Source organism: Pavona decussata, unplaced genomic scaffold, assembly GCF_977016875.1.
Source record: "Pavona decussata unplaced genomic scaffold, jaPavDecu1.1 SCAFFOLD_303, whole genome shotgun sequence".
NCBI lineage: Eukaryota > Metazoa > Cnidaria > Anthozoa > Scleractinia > Agariciidae > Pavona > Pavona decussata.
In genome coordinates, this window is record NW_028145699.1 from 254,793 (window position 1) to 272,397 (window position 17,605).

General features: G+C 40.9%; 1 protein-coding gene, 2 long non-coding RNA genes and 1 pseudogene across 3 annotated transcripts; 3 read left to right on the top strand and 1 right to left on the bottom strand.

Annotated features, from left to right (window-relative positions):
• Positions 1–1,181: 1,181 nt before the first annotated feature.
• LOC146454268 (uncharacterized) lies at positions 1,182–1,544 on the bottom strand. Its single transcript, XR_014859291.1, has 2 exons — positions 1,437–1,544; positions 1,182–1,405 (listed from the first exon to the last, which is right to left on the bottom strand). It is a non-coding gene; the product is annotated as an uncharacterized LOC146454268 (long non-coding RNA).
• Positions 1,545–2,105: 561 nt separating this feature from the next.
• LOC146454269 (uncharacterized) lies at positions 2,106–12,713 on the top strand. Its single transcript, XM_085095599.1, has 6 exons — positions 2,106–7,690; positions 9,519–9,584; positions 9,894–10,005; positions 10,358–10,666; positions 10,885–11,063; positions 12,165–12,713. The coding sequence occupies exons 1-6, from the start codon at positions 2,156–2,158 to the stop codon at positions 12,483–12,485; spliced, it is 6,522 nt and encodes a 2,173-aa protein (XP_084951725.1). The 5' UTR covers positions 2,106–2,155; the 3' UTR covers positions 12,486–12,713.
• Positions 12,714–13,486: 773 nt separating this feature from the next.
• LOC146454270 (uncharacterized) lies at positions 13,487–14,329 on the top strand. The gene is made up of 2 exons (XR_014859285.1): positions 13,487–13,599; positions 14,038–14,329. It is a non-coding gene; the product is annotated as an uncharacterized LOC146454270 (long non-coding RNA).
• A 469-nt stretch (positions 14,330–14,798) lies between these two features.
• Positions 14,799–17,258, top strand: LOC146454271 (uncharacterized; annotated as a pseudogene).
• Positions 17,259–17,605: the final 347 nt, after the last annotated feature.

Genomic DNA, 17,605 nt, shown 5'->3' on the forward strand with positions numbered 1-17,605 from the left:
CCGTCGTGTGTCACGCACGCTTCTCGCTCGCCTCGCGCTTGCCTCCGCTCGCCTGAAAAGTACGACGTCTGAACTCACTCGCTTTTCAGACGTTTGCGACAGATCAAACGTCTGGACGAATTTAATTCCACGAATCAGATTTCATACGTCGCTTTACCGACGAATTTAAATCATGTCTTGTATTAACTTCGCCTGCATCATGCGACTGAAATGCAACGTATGATCTAGGCCTTATTTTCGATCAAAAAATCAAGTCACAGTTACCAAATTTTAGTCCCTTGGAATTCAAAATGGTTTGTTTTGAAGGAACGAGTCCCGGGTACCTGTCCCCTTCAAATTATGCTTAACCCATCATGCAAATTGATTGTCTGACAAGACTCTGTAAACATCACTTTTCTGTAAACTGACTGCAAGGGTCTTGTTCAAGAAAAGTCTTGAGGCCTTCTCCCATCGTCTTAGCCTGCGTGGCAGGCGCTAGAAAGGGGAAGGAAGAAGGGAAATCGGGCGCGCGTGACGCGAGGGGAAAAGGAAAAGGAAGCGCCTGCAGCTACTTTCCCCTCGCTTCGCGCCGGCCCGATTTCTCTTCTCCCTTCCCCTTTCTAGCGCCTGCCATGCAGGCTACCATCGTGTTCGCCGGCCTTGAATGCTACAAACTGCAAGCTTTGCCGTATCAAGACAAAACCAACATTTCCAAACACTTCCAAATTCCAATTCGACGTAGAAGGCACGGACACCTTTGAACGACTTTGGTGCTCAGGGGATAAATAAATTACATTTACATTTTTTTTTACATTTAATATTCACAGAAATGATATACCAATGCAATATTTACTTGAATAAACGCCCCTCCCTTACCCCTCTATCAGTTCTAAGGTCAGAAGAAAGATGGGAGGGAAGTTAAATTTTACAAGGAGTCCTTACTCCCTTTGCCGCTTGATTTACTCGACCAGTTGTAACAAATACCCCGGAGCAATTAAAGGGCTGTCCCGAAGTTGCTCGGCAACTTTTGAGCAACTTTTCGGATTTGGAGCAACTTTTAGTCCTTCGAGCAACTTTTCGGATTTCGAGCATTTTTTTCCTTTTTGAATAACTTTCTCGCCCTTTTAAGGCAATTTGTAACTAAAATTTGTCTAAAAACCACCCATTAAAGTTCTAATTTAAACTTTTATGTATGATTCGGCCATTTCTGCGTAAAACACAGTGAAAATACCGGTCCCCTGGGCTGCCTGTGGTAGCAGACGAAAGTGGTCAGCGGTTGAGAGAGACTCAGTCTTACAATATTGATGAGTCAGTGTAATATAATTATGTATTGATATCTATGTAAAGCGAAATTTATTAATTAAATCGTTATTTGAGTTGTAAATCAATCTCTTACACCCAAAAATAGAAAGCAACTTTTGAGAAACTTCTGGATTTTGGGGCAACTTTTGAGCAACTTTTAGAATTTTGGAGCAACTTTTGAGCAACTTTTTTGGAAAATTGGAGCAACTTTTTGAGAAAATTGGAGCAACTTAGGGACAGCCCTAAGCAATTATTCAAAGAGAGAAAAAAAGGGGCAAATATAGAAGCAGCCTGAACTGGTGAGGCTTTACATGCTTCATTTCACTCCTGGGTGTATTGGAGAGGGGATATGTTAACGAAAAACAGTGATGGAGAAGTACGAGTGAAGCGGAGGAAATTGATTTAATACCAAAATGTTCATGGTATCAAACAAAAATAATTCCTTCCGCCAAAAATACATGAGTGCACTACGAAACTTTTGCATCCTATTACTCGGCCCCTTTCCTGTCCTCCCGTTCACACCGAAACCAAAACGATTTTCGACTTGTGAATAATACCAGCCACTGTCCGGGTAAGTAAGCCCGCTCTCGATCTTTGAACGGATATATCGGAGGAGATGTCCCACACCGGGCCCAAGAGAGCGAAGTCATCGAACCTATTGTCGGTGTGATCAGAAATACCAATGTGGTCAGTTCAATGAATAGTATAAAATTAAAACCAGCAATCGTCTGTTCACCTGACCCACAAGGGCTGCTTCCCTTATGGGTTAAGGAGAAGAACATCATTTCATGAAACTTTTGTTTTGGTCTTCTTCCAGCCCCACTGGTCTGTGTGCCATTTAAAGTACCCATGCGCATGCAATCATCATCTTCTTATGGACGAAGCGAACGACAACACTCCTGAAATGCCTGGAGGCAATCAGCAACAGAGTTCGCCGAAACTGGCTCAAAATGGAAGTCCCCTCGATAATACTGCTGCAGATGAGTTGAAGGCAATCTTAACAACTTTGGAAGCGCTTCCGTTTAAAGACGAAAAGCAGAAGACTTCCTTATTTGAAAAAGTTCGTCGTTTGGAAGAATATCACGTAATTCAAGTTTTCAATCTGGGGGTTGTGCCTCTGCAAAACTATATGACTGACTGTCCAGAATTTGTTGAGGAAGTGACAAAGCTTTTTGATATTTGCTTCTCTTTTTGCTACACAGGCGACGTAACAAAAATAGTTGCTTTTGATTTCTATGCAAAAGCTTTAAAATTCTGCTTTCCTCCCCAACCAAAGCAATGCCTTTCAACCGAAGTTGTCTCCATGTTAGTGGAACTTGTTGTGATTTTTCAGAAGGGGGGATTTGCTACCATCGTCACCGAAAAAACTGAGCAGCAAGCGAACTCGCAGACAAAAATCCGTGGGACCAAACATTTCTTCGTGGAACTACTCGCGATATTTGAAAACAGAAGAGATGGTGGTTGTATTAAAGAAATTGTTCGTGAAACATTGAATGTTGTCTCTGCTGACGCTGAAATATCTTGTATCGAGGAACATGTGGTGCATAATGTGGCTTTGAGAAGTGATCACTTGGTGTCACCAGTTTTGTTGACAAATTGGATGAGACTACTGAAATTAGAGTACGTCAGCAATGGCTTTGCATCTGCTTTGGCCAAGATGGGCGCCTATCGATGCACAAGACAAGTTTTGTCCATTTCCCCTCTTAGTCTGCTCGGTACTAGCCCTCAAACAAATAATTTTCGTTACGAATCAACTATGACCGATGTTCTGAGTGTTCTTGAAGAAATTAAGGCAAGTGGTACCGAAATGAACCTCTCTTCCGACGAGGAAAGACTGTATATATTCTTCAAACGTGTATATAATTTTTTTCTCCGTCGTGAAATGATGGAGACATGTCTTAAGGTCCTAGCAACGACAAGCATCAGCAACAAAGTGCTTGAAGAGGTCCTTGACCAGTTCTGTAAAGAAGATCGACCGGCACAACATGTTATGTTCTCAATGGCGGCTGACGTCCGGAAGGCAGAGGCTTTTGACCTTATCTTTAAAGTTTTGTTGTTATTCCCAGGGGGAGAACTAGTCAACAAAGTGATGAAATTCTGGAGGCAAACTTTTTCTGACGATGAAGGCTGCCAAAAGCTTGCAAGTTTGATGGTGCTATTCGTGGCAGGACCACCTAGCGAAGAACGTTGTATTTTAGAAGAAAGGGCGGAAAGGACATGGAGTTTTTTGGATTGGCTTCCTTCCTCTTTGATGCCTTTATTAACATTTTGGTATTCTTTCCTTTCGTCCTTTATCAAGATATTTCCATCTACGTTTCAAAGACGTCCAGAAGTACTGGTCTTTATCCACAAAGCTCTTCTGGCTGCACGAGTTCCCGTTGGCGAAAAGCGTAAAGCTTATATCAGCTTTGAACTGATGCCAACTCTTGCGTTCTTAGAGTGGATCTCCCAACAAAAACTGACTGAAGAAGTTAGGAACGAGATGATTTGGCTTCTCATGTGCTGCGCCGATGGCGACTGTCTGAGCCTTAACTGGGAATTTTCAATAAATATCATTAAACAGTTGAGTCTCTGTCAACAGCTGCCATTCAGCTCCACAAGAGATCTTCTTCGAGAAGTAAATTATTTAGCTAAACAGTTCAAGGATCGAGAGAAGAGGGTTTTCCAAGAGTTCGTTGCAGGAGTAGCATCAAATGAAAGCCTTGATTTGAGGGATGAGATCCTGTCTGAGATTCTTGGCTTCGTCAAACGTTTTGTTGACAAGGATAGGCCCATGAAGACTATTCCCTCCAATGTGTTGCAGCTACTCTCGTTGGTATCAGCTACTCCTATATCAGGTGACCGAAGAGTTAGAATACTGCAGAAATCAAAGGAGTCCAGCAAAGGTTTATTAAGCAGTATACGCATTTTGGATCTGACAAAGTCCCTTTGCTACGGAGATGGAGCAAATGAATATTTTGATCTTCTGTATACTGCATTTGTAGACATACTTAAAGAAGAGAAAAATTTGTGTAGGACGTTTTATGAACAACAACTCCGGTATCCTATAACATTCCAACTTCAAAAAGTGTGGGTTTTGGAAGTCGCGCGATTGATGTCTTTAAGTTCTTTCAACGAAGAGATAGACGGCTGGTATTGTTTGCCTGTTCTTCGCGAAGTATCGGGCATCGTGTCTGAATCCGAGATGTTGCAATTTTTTCGAGAAGTAAGGGCAAGTACCGAGAAACTTTTGAATGGCATGACGAGCCGAAACTTCATTACTTCATCTCCTGATGCCCCTGACCGTGTACCAGAGACTTTTGTTTCATGCCTAGTTCACGTCGTTAGATCAGTTGCGTTCTCCACTGAAGAAAAGGTGCTGTTAATCCAGAGGTTTTGTGAAAGTTTCCTTAGTAGCCCAGATATTTTATCAGATCAGGACATGGAGTACGCGTTCTGCAATTTGATTCCCCTATCTTGCACTGAAAAGGACGGCTGTGCAAGCAACCACGAAGAGATGCGGCTGACGTTAGACCAGATCATGGCTGTGCTGGAAAATCCTACGATAATGACAAGCCTTTCAAGGATCCCAGCAGACAGCCATAGATCTTTATTTACTGTCCTGTCCATGATGAACTTCAAGTCATTCTCCAAGGATAGCCTGATGGACGTATACCAGTTCATTGGATCCCGAAAAGATTTAGACAAGCGTTTCTTTGCCCATTTCTTGCCTGTTCTACAAGTGGCTATCCAAAATTCGACTAGTGTGCAGGCTGTACTGGAACTCTTGCAGGAAATGATTTGTGTTATTGGCGCTATTCCAGCAGAGCTGATTCCCATCACGATGCTTAGTTTTGAATACCTGTTCCAAAGCCGAGTCGACAAACATGAGAGGGAAAGATTTGTTAAGAATGTCATCATGAAATGGGATTCCCCACCAAACTCTTCTGTTCTCTCCTACTTGGAAGTGCCCCAGCTTCTTTGGAAAGTGTACACTACCACTGACTGCCCAGCCAAGGTATCTGAGCTGACAGACCGTACACGAGAAATTCTCAAGAAAGTGAACGAAAGAGTGGAAAGTTATTGCATCTTGGGAGACGCTTTACAATTGGAGCCTCAGTATAGGAATGAAAGAAGAATTTCATGTTGCGAGCTTGAATGGCTTGTCTGCCATTCTTCCCTTTCAACTGAAGAGGCAGCTCTTGCATGCAGCCTCATCTTTGGTGAGGTTCTATTCAGTGAGCGACTTAGATGTTTCACCTTGCCAGTGATCCAAATAGAAGATGTCTGTTTCACGATTGCACCCGAAGAAACAACAACCGCGCAAGTTCCCGGCAGTAACAACGTTTCAGCACCCACTGCTGCAATGGCATCTGTAGGGAACGAATCTTCTGTCACTGAGTCACAAAATACCAGTTTAACACCAGTGCTTATTGCCCAGAAAATAATCCGACACTTAAAACGTATACTCGGGCAAGAAGAAGACCTCACTGAAATTGCAAATTTGCTTTGGAAACTTCTTTTCAGTACATCATCTGGTTGTGCTGAGTGTGGAACACCTTCTCCCTTTCTTGACGAAAATGTGGAAGTTTTCTTGTCCATATTAGCCGCGACCTCGTCCACAGAAGTTCTCTTATTTTGGGCTAAACTAAATAGGCACTACGTTTCCCAGTGCTCAGAAGTTATCTTGAAAGCCTGCAAGAAGATTGATGATGCAGAGGGTGTGACCAAGGAGGCTTGTTTAAGTTTTCATACTGCGGTTTACAACACAATGGAAGCAATGCGTAGGAAGACACCTACTACCTCATCTGTGTTTCTCGGCATGGTCATTCAACAGCCTGCATGGTGTTTCCGGCTTGTGAAGCCCCAGCTTAGCCACCTGAGTAACATGTTGGGGAGCCGTTTACCTATTGATGTAACCTTGGCAGTTCTCCGCCTCTTTCAAGTCAATGTCCAAGCTGGAGTAACAGTTGGAGAGATCGTCTCTTCCTGGTCGTCCACACAGCAGGCAGTGGAACTGGTCAAAAGTGTGGAGTTGTGTTGTCAAGAAGAAGAAATGTCTTCCTTAAACGCAGCTCAAAGTGAATTTGTCTGGCAACTCGCTGAAGCGTATGGTCGGTTGTACAAGAACTCGTGTAAAGATCTTTTAGTCAGGTTAAAGGAACTTACTGTATTGTACGACCCAGAGGATGCATATGGCCTCAACCGTTTGCCAAAGTGGCGACAAATGATGATAGCAGACGGCTTTTCCGTTCATGCGGTTGACTGCTGGTGTATAGCCTTCCTGATGACACCACTTGAGGACCTTACTTCTCGTGATGTCGATGCGATTGTTGATCTAAACTCTCGCTCTTTGCAACTTGTGCCATCTATTTCTCAAGAAATTAAGACCTGCATTTTTCCTGAGGAAGATTTTAAAGTTATGCGAGGGAAAAGCATCAAGGAATCACAAACTAAAGAACGTCTTCGACTAGCGAGGTTGCTGGGCGAGTTCATAAACGTTTTAAAAAAAAGAAAACTCGAAGAAAATCCCAAAGATGCTGTTATCAGAGAAATAGTTGTCGACGCTTGTGATGAGCTTTGCCGAGCCCACTTAAAGAAAAACAGAAGAAACGATCTCTATATAATCCATGAGCAGAAGCTTAAGGCTTTATTCACCGAGGTATTTGGCAAGCAGCGTAAAACCCACGATGAAGCAGAGTGTGCTGGCATGCTTAAACAACAAGCAGATGGAGATAAAATAAAAGTGCCATTGTCTGTTGCAAGACAGTCATCTTACCTACACGAGAATCTTCCACGTGTACTGAACCACCGTGACGTTTATGAACCATTGCTGGTGCTTCTGAGGCGCTGGTTATCTGGAATTTCCATCAGACCAGTCCTTGCCGCTCATACACGACAGGTTGTCCAGCTGCTATTTTCAATTCACTCTTCTGAAGTGCGAGCTGTCCAAATAAAGGAATTGCACGGCGCCATTGAAGACCACATTTTATCACTCGAAAACAACCAAGCTCTTATTGCCAATCTGCAAGCTGCGGGATATAACCAGGGAAGGCAAAGTAGCCTACATCTGTGGTCGTCTCCCTCGGTGGAGTGTGCGGGGTACCTCAGCAAGATAGAGTCTGCTGATAGCAGAAGATTCGAGAAGAAACTAACGAAGGTCCTAAGACGTCTCTGGAACGAGTGGAAGGACATCCTTTACATGTTTGGTGTTGCGTCCATTAAAGTTAGTGAAGCAATCGTTTGTACGAAGGATCTCTTTGGTGTTCAGGATTCCTTGAAGGAGATGGAGGAGCAAATGTCTGCTGTTAAGGAAATGCTCAGTCGCATGCAGTTGAAAAATCCGGACCTTGACAGAAGAGTAGAAGAATTGATGCGCCAGGAACAACGACATCGCGCGAGGATTAAAAAACTGTACAAGAGTAAGGAGGTGAGAAATGGCTAGTGAAAAATCTATTTTATTTCTTACAGCTGTATCTACAATTAGTATAATTATGTCATTTCCCTCAGCCCGGTCATATATTCGTCGTTTGCTGACGATGGCCATTAAGTAAGCTGTTTTTTTTATCTATTTTATTTAATTCAATAATTATTCAGGGGCATCCAATTTAGCAGAGCAAGTTTAAATGGAGCCCTGACACAGTACAAGACAAACATTGAAACGTGAAAAAGAAAAAACTAGACAAATAATTAAGTTATACATGCTGCATGTTCGGCAGGCGTTATTGCTTAAGATGGCACTTAAGTTTAGTTTTAAACTCACTGAACGCCTCTACCTGTCTAATGGTTCTCGGGATGGTGTTGTAAGTTCGAGCGCCAGTTATTCTGAAGCTCCCCTGATACTTAGCAGTTTTTGCGAAGGGAGGGCGCAACAAATCACGGCTTCTGGTGTTATAGCCGTGGTAAAGATGCGCGTGCCTAAACTCTGAAAGTAAGTACGAAGGCGCTATTCCATGAAGACATTTGTGGACTAAAAGGCATTTGAGATAATTTCTGCGCGCTTGTAGATTGGGCCAACCAAGTGTTGATTTTAACTCCTCAGCCCCGACTGATCGACCTTCAATAATGCATGCAGCACGTCTATTTAGCTTACCTAGGTAATCTTTGCTCCCAGCCCCACAACTGTCCCAGACAGGCGAACAGTAATCAAATAATGGCAAAACTATGGTATTGTAGAGCAGTAGGCAAGTTGGCTTGGGGAGAACCTTACGCGCTCGACGCAGAACACCTAATCTTGACGAGATCTTGTTACCAATATATTCTATGTGGTCCTTCCAGGATAGAGTGTTGTCTAGAAGGACCCCAAGGTATTTGAACTTATAAACCCTTTCTAAACGCGTGTTACTGATTTCAATAACTAGATCGTCAGCCTCTGTGGTCCTCTAATGGGTGCCAACAAGCATAATCTTCGTTTTCTCAAGATTAAGTATCAAAAAGTTTACATAGCATTGTATACATAGCATTGAATAGCATTTTACATAGCATTGTATACATTGTATAAAGAAGACTCTGGCAACGCGGAAGATGACAGTTCTAAAATTGGTGTAGCACACTGCTGCGAGTTGATGACGGTAGTTCGACTGATTAACAGAGTGCGTCTGTGTAAGATTTTAAGTCAAAGTAATTGTTGGTAACCTTATCGTACCTACCTTTTCAATTTTATCATTATTTTGAAAACGATCAGGACTTCGTATGATGATCGAAATACACAATATTTCACCGTTGCAGTGTGCGTGCCAATGAATAAGGGCAGCTACTCTGTTAGGTCTCCTTTTTATATTGAGTCGTTAAGCAATCTTATATTGCACATACAAACTACTTTTGTTACTGTCACACACATAAGATCTTTACGTTACGTCTTTTTAGTTCATCTTTGCCGGTTTGACGTCCATTTCAGTAGTGGTTTTACCTGATCTTTGGTTCTTACGATGAATCAGCTAGTTGCCCAACTCATTATCTGATCCCTCTTTGAACTGTTTAAAACGAAACTGCTTGTTCAGGGGCTTCCCTTTTCTTTCCTTTTCTTTTCAAGTAAAATATACTGCCTCTTTATTATTCTTTAATTTTTACTGTTTTTAGGTCAGATTTAAAATAGCTTTAATTGAAAGATGTTCCACGCTGTTCGCCCAATTAACATGCCTGTTTATTCTTGAGGCAGTTCTCCTCATTGCTGGTCTGTCTTCTTTCACTCTAATTAGTAGATTGCAGCCGGCTTTAGTTCTTTTTATTTATAATCGTCATTATCCTTATTATTGCAGTCGAAAAGTGAGGATGATGGCGAAGGCGCTGATCAGAATGATGATGACAATGGCACTAAAGAAGAGGTAGAGAAGAAAAGAATGGAGTATAACATGTGACTTGATAATGATAATTATTATTTTATACACAATTACTAGGACTAGTGTCGTAGACATAGGTTCACGTGGTAATGAAAATTGTTACAAGAGAGATTACTTATCTCGTGATGTCAAGAATATTGTGCTATCTTGCCGGGTGGGCTTCTTTAAAAGATCATTAAACTATAACCTCTCATGATTTTCTGAGTAAAACTGGGAATGTATTTTAATTAGAATAACCACACCCACAGCATGATCAATAGGAAAATGCATTTTTTTTTCTTTAAATTTTTGTAGGGCCAAGCGCAACATGAAAGTGGGAGATCGAAAAGCAAACCGAAAAAGTTTGTAGCCGTATGGGAAAACCGATTTCTGGAAAACGTGAAACTGTGCTCTGAGAGAATTCCAGGTGAGTTAACATTATAGCACTTCTCTAATTCGGAAGGTATAAGATAAACATGAAGAATCAAATACATGTAGAACAAACACTTGTCGTTTTTTTTTTATTACGTAAACCAAGATGAAACCATACATAGCAAACATAATTCATGCAGTCGTTTCGAGATTGAGATAAATAATTTTGCTTAATGGCACCGAGGATTGACAGAAAACAGTTAACGGATATGCATGCGTAAATGGAAAATCAAGTTTTGTAATTGTTGATTGCGTCTCCGTTTGCAGACATCAGACCTGTTTATCCAAGCATTTAAATTCATATATTTCCCTTCTAACGTGTTCTTTAAATCATTTTTGTCTTCAAGGATGCTACGCACCCAATGGTTTTCACTCCGAGAAGCCAGTGCTGTGCGCTCTGTCAGTGGATAACAGGATTCTGACAGTTTTCAAGGAAGAGCAAAATGGCCGAAGAGAAGAAATTGAAAATGTTGAAGTTAAGCTTTTTGAGGCTGGTATGTACGTATATGGACTGCACTCGAGTGGGCATGATTACGTCACTGACGAGCTATGGGCTGCATTCTACAAGATGCTGTTGGATGAAGGATTGGTGCCTAGAATTGTTTTGTCCAACGAAAGCCCCGGATTCGACTGGATTAAGGTCTTTGTGAAACCGGGTGAGTGACATTCAGTGGATTCTAAGTGAAAATGTGACAAAACATTGTAAACTTTAACAGAAAGAGGTGATCCTCCTGTAAACTGCAGGGAATCCTTTCTAAACTTTGCTCATAAAGATGATTTGCCGGAAGTTATCTTTTTTCTCGGCGCCAGAACGTTCCACTGTGCACAAAATTTATAGCTCTAATTTGTACCCTAACGGTATTGTTATTTTCAGAGACAAACCATCCGTTTCCCTGGAAATGGGAGTTCCATCAAGGAATCGTGCCACCGGAGGAAGACTATTTTGACTACTCTCCAATACAAGCTGCCTTGTGGCCTGCCCTACAAGGACTAACCCAATTTGTTTCTCTGACGAGCGAGAACGTGGCTAGCTTTCATTTCGACGATTTTCAGGTAATTATTAGACAATGACTTTGGCTTCATTTTAGTGACAAGCCTGAGTGTGCCGAGATATTATCATTTTTCAAGCACCATTAATTTGACCATACAGGGTGAATATTGAATTTATGCGTCATCTGCAAGAACCTGATCATGACCTTTATTCCTTAAACTTCTTCACTACCTCCTCCTAGCTTCCTTGTTAGCAGCAAGAACTATTCAATAGCATTCTCGCTCTGCATTATCCATGATTATAGCGAATGATTCCTTTTGTGAAAAAATGTGGTTGCAAACTGTGCAAACTGCAACCTTTTGTTCTATATGGAGTAGCTGGGAAGCAGATATATAGCTATATATGTTACCTGATTTACGGGGCAAGTAGAGAAGCGACACTGAACTCTGGTTGTCCTGAAATGTAGGAGAGATTTATTAAACCCCTCGTTTTTAACAAACCATAACTCGGGAAAGGAAGGCCACTCACCTGATCCAAATGTGTTTATTTTTACTCTTTCTTAAGTGGAGAAACAAGTAATGCTCTTGTTGAAAGGGAAGAGAGCGTTTGGAGGGTCATCAACCTTGAGCAAAGAATTAACAGTTCGAACAAGAGCATCCTTGAGAATGATGTGTTATTCTAGAACGTGACACAGACATACTCGGAAAAACGGAAATCTGAGTGCTACTATCAGGAGTCGAACCAGAGACCAGGAGCACTCGGATTTTCTTTTTTTCTGAGTATGCCTGTGTCACTTTCTAGAATAACACATCATTCTCATTCATTCACCAGGCTGGAAATATACCATGACATTTATTCCAAAGAGCATCCTTGTATATAAGTGATACCAACGTTTTACACAACTAACGTTTTGATCAAGTGTATCCTTGTGTAAATGATATCACAATACATTTTGTTTGTCCTTTAACCCTGACGTCCGTATAAAACTATTGTGTACGTAGCTTCCCCCTCAGGTTGCCGAAGCGTCATGTTATCAACAACAGTACGTAAACTAGTCTTCCAAATATCCTGAAGACAACCCAACGATGTCACAATATTAACTACTTGGCCTGAGATTGGATATTTAGTAATATTTGGCTTCCTTGCTCTCACTTTTCATTTAGGATGTACGTGCTGTCGAGGAGAAAGAAACACGAACAAAACAGATGATTGGACGAGCTATTCAGGAACTGACGAGCGAGCTGCGGATGTTGCACGGAAACGAAGAACCAATCAGAAAAGCTCTAGCGGGAAAATTGGCGTTTGCCGTCAAACAGACGATCAAGAAAATCCTTGATGGAGAGCAAGTCAATGAGGAGACAGTGAAGGAGCTAATTAATATGGAGAAACTCGCCTATGACCATCCTGAAGTACAGAAGACGCAGGAAAGTCGGAGACAATACGCAGCAGCTGTACTTTACATTTGCAAAAATGCAACACTGTAAATTAATATATCCAATTAGTTTTTTTAAGGAATTAAGGCTCTCTAGCTTTTTAATCCGGTTTTGGAATCAAAGTTAATGGCACCAACTTACACACGGTAGATACTTTAAAGTACATCGGATTCCTTATGGACCAAACGCTATATGCGAGTCCTTTTTTCGTATAGCCAATAAAGTTTCGTATGTAAGTCATATTAATTGTTGTAATAAAATATCGTTCGTTTTGGTAGATACCTGATCAGATGACCTTCAGAGTCGTCACTTAGAAATTCGGATTTAGCCGTTAAGAAGATCTACAGTTTTCTTTGCCAAAACTCAGATACAAAATTTCGTAACTCCGGAAATAATATTTCCTTCCGTTCTTGAAGGGGCAAATGTGTCCTTAAAATACAAAAAAAGGGTTATTAATTTCGGGGAATACGGTTCCTTGGCACTGTTGCCTTGGGAGATCAGTGCCAGACATGTTTCATTTGGCAGATGTCCATTTCATTTCTAATTCAGAACCAAAGCACACGCTTCTTTTCCAGACGCTTCCTTGGCATTGTATTCTTAAAATAAGCCCAATTTTTAGTCTTTATCGACTACCATATGACTTGTTTGTACAAAGTGTGAAATTGTCTCCGATATTGTTTGGCCGTGTTTTTAACAATATCGGAGACAATTTCTAACGTTGTACGAACAAGTCATATGGTAGACGATAAAGACTAAAAAGTGTCTGGAAAAGAAACGTGTGCTTTGGTTCTGAATTAGACATGAAATGGACATCTGCCAAATGAAACATGTCCGGCACTGATCTCCCAAGGCAACAGTGCCAAGGAACCGTATTCCCCGACATTAATAACCCTTTTTTTGTATTTTAAGGACAAATTTGCCCCTTCAAGAACGAAAGGATGTATTTTTTCCGGTGTTACGAAATTTTGTATCTGACTTTTGGCAAAGAAAACTGTAGATCAGAGTCGTCACTTAGTAATTCGGATTTAGCCGTTAAGAAGATCTACAGATTCTTGCATTAAATTAAACATGTACATCAACATTGTTTAACATACGTAAAGGTTAGAATAAACACATTATGATCATATACCGGCAACAAAATTGCTATAGATACGATGAGATTTTCGTGATACACTCTGTTTTTTTTTATTTTTATAAGAACCTTTTTTATAAGAACGTCGAGGCTGAGATTACCAAACTTTTAAAAAAGTATTAAGAACGTTCCTCAGGCTAAGGGTCGATCAAGAACGTTTTTATTTTGCTAATCTGTATATAAAATCAAGGTAACAAATGTTAATTAACCAAAATACTTAAGGGCATGTTTTGTATAACATTAACATCTCGGTTTGTCATAATCAGCAGTTCTCGATACCATATCTCAGCAGACAATTAACTTTCATAGGCTTTCTGGTCACGTCTGCATTGATTTACTGAAATACATGTAGTGTGTACCATGTAATTTAAGAACATCTTAAGAACGTTTTCAGCCTCAAATCGGAATAAAATATAAGAACGTTCAGCCTCACATCCAAAATTAGACGTTCCTATAAAAAAAAAAAAACAGAGTGTATATCATACCGCAGGTCAACAGACGCATAGTGTGACAAGTGAAAAGCGTGACCGTTTCTTAATTATACAATAGAATTTGCGAATTGCAAAGGGTTGTAAATCTGATTTTCATGAAATTTTCCAGTTTTATGTTCATACAAACCTTGATGTATGTGTACAATCTTGATGTATACAAGTCATACTTATCTCGATGTACATAAAGAATTCTTAATGTAAATGTACTCGCACGATTCTTTACGTGGACGGGGTGAATCTTGATTTATATGAATAAGGGTTGTTTATCTGTACGAATCTTATTGTTTTGTCCGTTTTTGACAAGGGTAAGTATCAGATATCTCTCGGGAGATAGTTTTTTTTAAGAGGAAATACTGTTTTATTCTAAAACTGAAATTTCGGAAATTCTAACCGGAAACGGTGTTGCCCCCATTTAATTTTAATCCAACAACTTTCGTTAGGAGCATCGAAGAAAAACAACGATTTCAGGTGAGATTTTTCTCAAAAAATTTCAAACGCCAGTTTTACCAGGCCCTTAAAAACTCATGTGTCCAGCGCTTGTGCCCAAGGTCCCGTTTCTCGAAAGTCCCGGTAACTTACAGGGCCCGATAAGTGTCTTTGGTGATAAATGTTTCTTAACAGAAGTCAATTTTTGTTAGTTTTGTATACTAAATTTTAAAATCTTATAATTCTATGAAAACATTGGCCAAATACCATGTCTGCAATCAATGTGTAAAAAACATTTCAAAAGATACAAGTTTATCGTGCCCGGTAGTTACCGGGACTTTCGAGAAACGGGCTCCTCAGGCCCCACAAGCAAAGAGGATCGGGCGGCCCTGGGGACGAGCTACACGATAACGATAGTGAAAGACGAAGTGGCAATGGCTTCCTCGTTTACAGTACAAGGACCAGCTAATGAATCCCTTTGTAATTTGGAGGTAGCTTGTGATGCATCCCTTTGTAGACTTTTTCCTGAGTGGAAGAGAACTGATCGAACTTACATGTTCCCTCCGATTTTTCCATTCCGGTACATTGCTCCGACCGGCGAAGCCTCTGGCGCAGTTCCGCTTAGCAAGGACGTGAAGGGAGACGAAGCTGAATTGAGGATGTTTCGTGCTCTTGACAAGTTTGGACGAGAAGACAATCAGCCAATGTTCGTTCTGACGAAATTTGAATTTAAAGAATTCACCAAACAAGTTCTTTTGGGAAAACTCCCAACTGAAACTGTCGACTCTCTCTTCGCTAGTTTGAGTATAATGGACCTCCGGCTCGAGAAATCGATTTTCTTGTTGTGCACAGGAGGGCGGGAGTTGTCCTAGTAGAAGTAAAGGCAACGGAGAAGTTCAAAAGCAACCGCTATCTGGATGCTAAAAAACAGCTTGACGTAGCAGAAAAGGTTATTCGAGCTCTTTTGAATGCAATAGGCATAACACTTCCTGTTTACAAAGTTGTTGCCATGCCAAACGTGGCTGACCCCGGCCGTGACGTTGCCGGCTACATCGATCTTCGAAAGCAACATTTAGTTTTGGGTGATAAGGACAGTGACGATGTCCGCCTACTTGTTCGTTGGTGGAAGGAACATTTTTGTGAAATGTGTTTTGACGAGGTAGGAGATACACTATTGAAGTTCATATCCATTCTTGTAGGACAGAGAGCGGCCATCAGCGCTACAGCCAACATTCTTGCAGGAGTGTCCAAAACAATTGATGAACAGAGCTTTCTTGAAAGGAGCTATGCTAAGCTTGCCAAGAAAGGGGAGCGTGGCTCTAAAATGGTGGTAAAGCCAACTGTGAAAACCGGTTTAGGCATTTTGGCAAAACAATTTATGTTTTTGAACAGAGAACAACTACACGTATGGGAAGGCCCACGGTTGCAGATAATTATGGGTTCTCCAGGCAGTGGAAAGACAATTTTGCTTCAATTTAAGGCTTTGGAATGCGCAAAGAAGAATGAACAAGTGCTTGTTGTGGTACCATCACCGCTTGACAAACTTTACACTGAATTCTTTACCAGGAATGGGTTAAACAGTGGTATAACTGTCGTCATCACTTTTCACCAACTTGCTGATTTTCTTTCCAAGGAAGCAGAGGTACCAACAGACCCATTCCATGTCTTTGTTGATGAGTTTCCAGCACTCTTTTTTGAAGAAAACAACTCTGAGTTACTAGAATCCTTCCGAGATTTCCTTTCGAAGCACCAGCATCAGTGGATTGTTGAAGATAGTGAGCAATTACTCCTTGCTGATCGATTTGAGTCATTTGAAAGGGAGCAAGACATGCACACTAGAATAGATCCCATACAAATTTCTTTATTTTGTTGTTTGTTATGCAAAGACAAAAACTTTGTATTTTCAACAAACCTGGTGACAATAATGAGATACACAAATGAAATATACAACTTTCTTATTAAGCACTATTATCAGCTTTCGTCAGTAATTAAGTTGACAATTGATATGTCAAATCATGATGATTTCAACATCGATCAGACTGTTTCCAAATTACAAATTGGCCACAACATCTGTGGACCTCAGGTCATCGAGGAAAGAAGGACATATAAAACTTCCAAAGAACGTCTGCACCATTGCTTGCAGGTCATCAACAGTGAGCTCAATGAATGGTTGCTGCAGGATGACGAAGAAAAGCCTGATTTTTGCAAAGTTGCCATCCTAGTCAACGACCAGAATGGGTTGATGAACTCTCTCCACACTTGAAGGGGCAAGGTATCCCAGTTTGTAGTATTGGAGATTTTAAAAATGCAGTTGTGCTGGATTATGAAAGTCGTGCTTTATCTTATGAGTGGCCAATTGTGATTGCCATTTGCCAATCCAAGAGGAATTTTACGTCAACTTCACGAGCTACAGCTCGATTGCGAATAATTTGGTGGCAGCAGTCTAGGAACTAGCCCACAGCATGGCTGGTGGACTTTACGTCTCTGGCAAAATAGCTTCAATTTCATTTTATATGAAATTAGCTCCGTTGAATACTATGGTAGCACTTTTGTTATGTTTGTTTTAATGCAACTGAAGCGATTTGCGACAAATTTCGTCGCTTCATTCGCAATATAAACAAATTTTATTCACGTAATTTCCGCGATGTCCTTGAAAATACCTTTCTAACTCCTATGGTAGTGCGTCTTCAAAAGGTCTTTTCCTTAGCAACGTTTTTTTCTTTGTGAAAAATGTGCTGTATGATGGTTTCAATACAAATAAATGTTTGGAAGCGATGAGTCACACAACAAACTTGGCCGTTCTCTAGTCCGACTTTGAGTTGAAAAAAATTGGCTGCATTCAATCTGATTAACTACTGAGATGCTTGCGTAGAAAAGGAATCTAATCTGAGTTAAGAATGCCTTCAACTTTCCTGTTGTTTCAGTTCCACTTATAATTTTTTAATCGTCTTTTCCTTATTGCTTAAATCAGCATAATAATCAATTACATGGTTTCATTGCTAATGCCAAGTGCCGTGACACATGTCCTGTGAAACTGTTAGCCTGCGAACACAGAGGTATTACCGGCTGTCGCTTCTCTCCGCCGAAAAAGTTTTCGGCGGAAAGAAGCGACAGCCGGTACA

Bases quoted from the DNA above. Each gene is read 5' to 3' on its own strand.
- LOC146454269 (XM_085095599.1), top strand. From the start codon at position 2,156: ATGGACGAAGCGAACGACAACACTCCTGAAATGCCTGGAGGCAATCAG. The intron at 7,691-9,518 runs GTGAGAAATGGC...TTATTATTGCAG, and splicing joins AACTGTACAAGAGTAAGGAG to TCGAAAAGTGAGGATGATGG. The intron at 9,585-9,893 runs GTAGAGAAGAAA...AAATTTTTGTAG, and splicing joins ACAATGGCACTAAAGAAGAG to GGCCAAGCGCAACATGAAAG.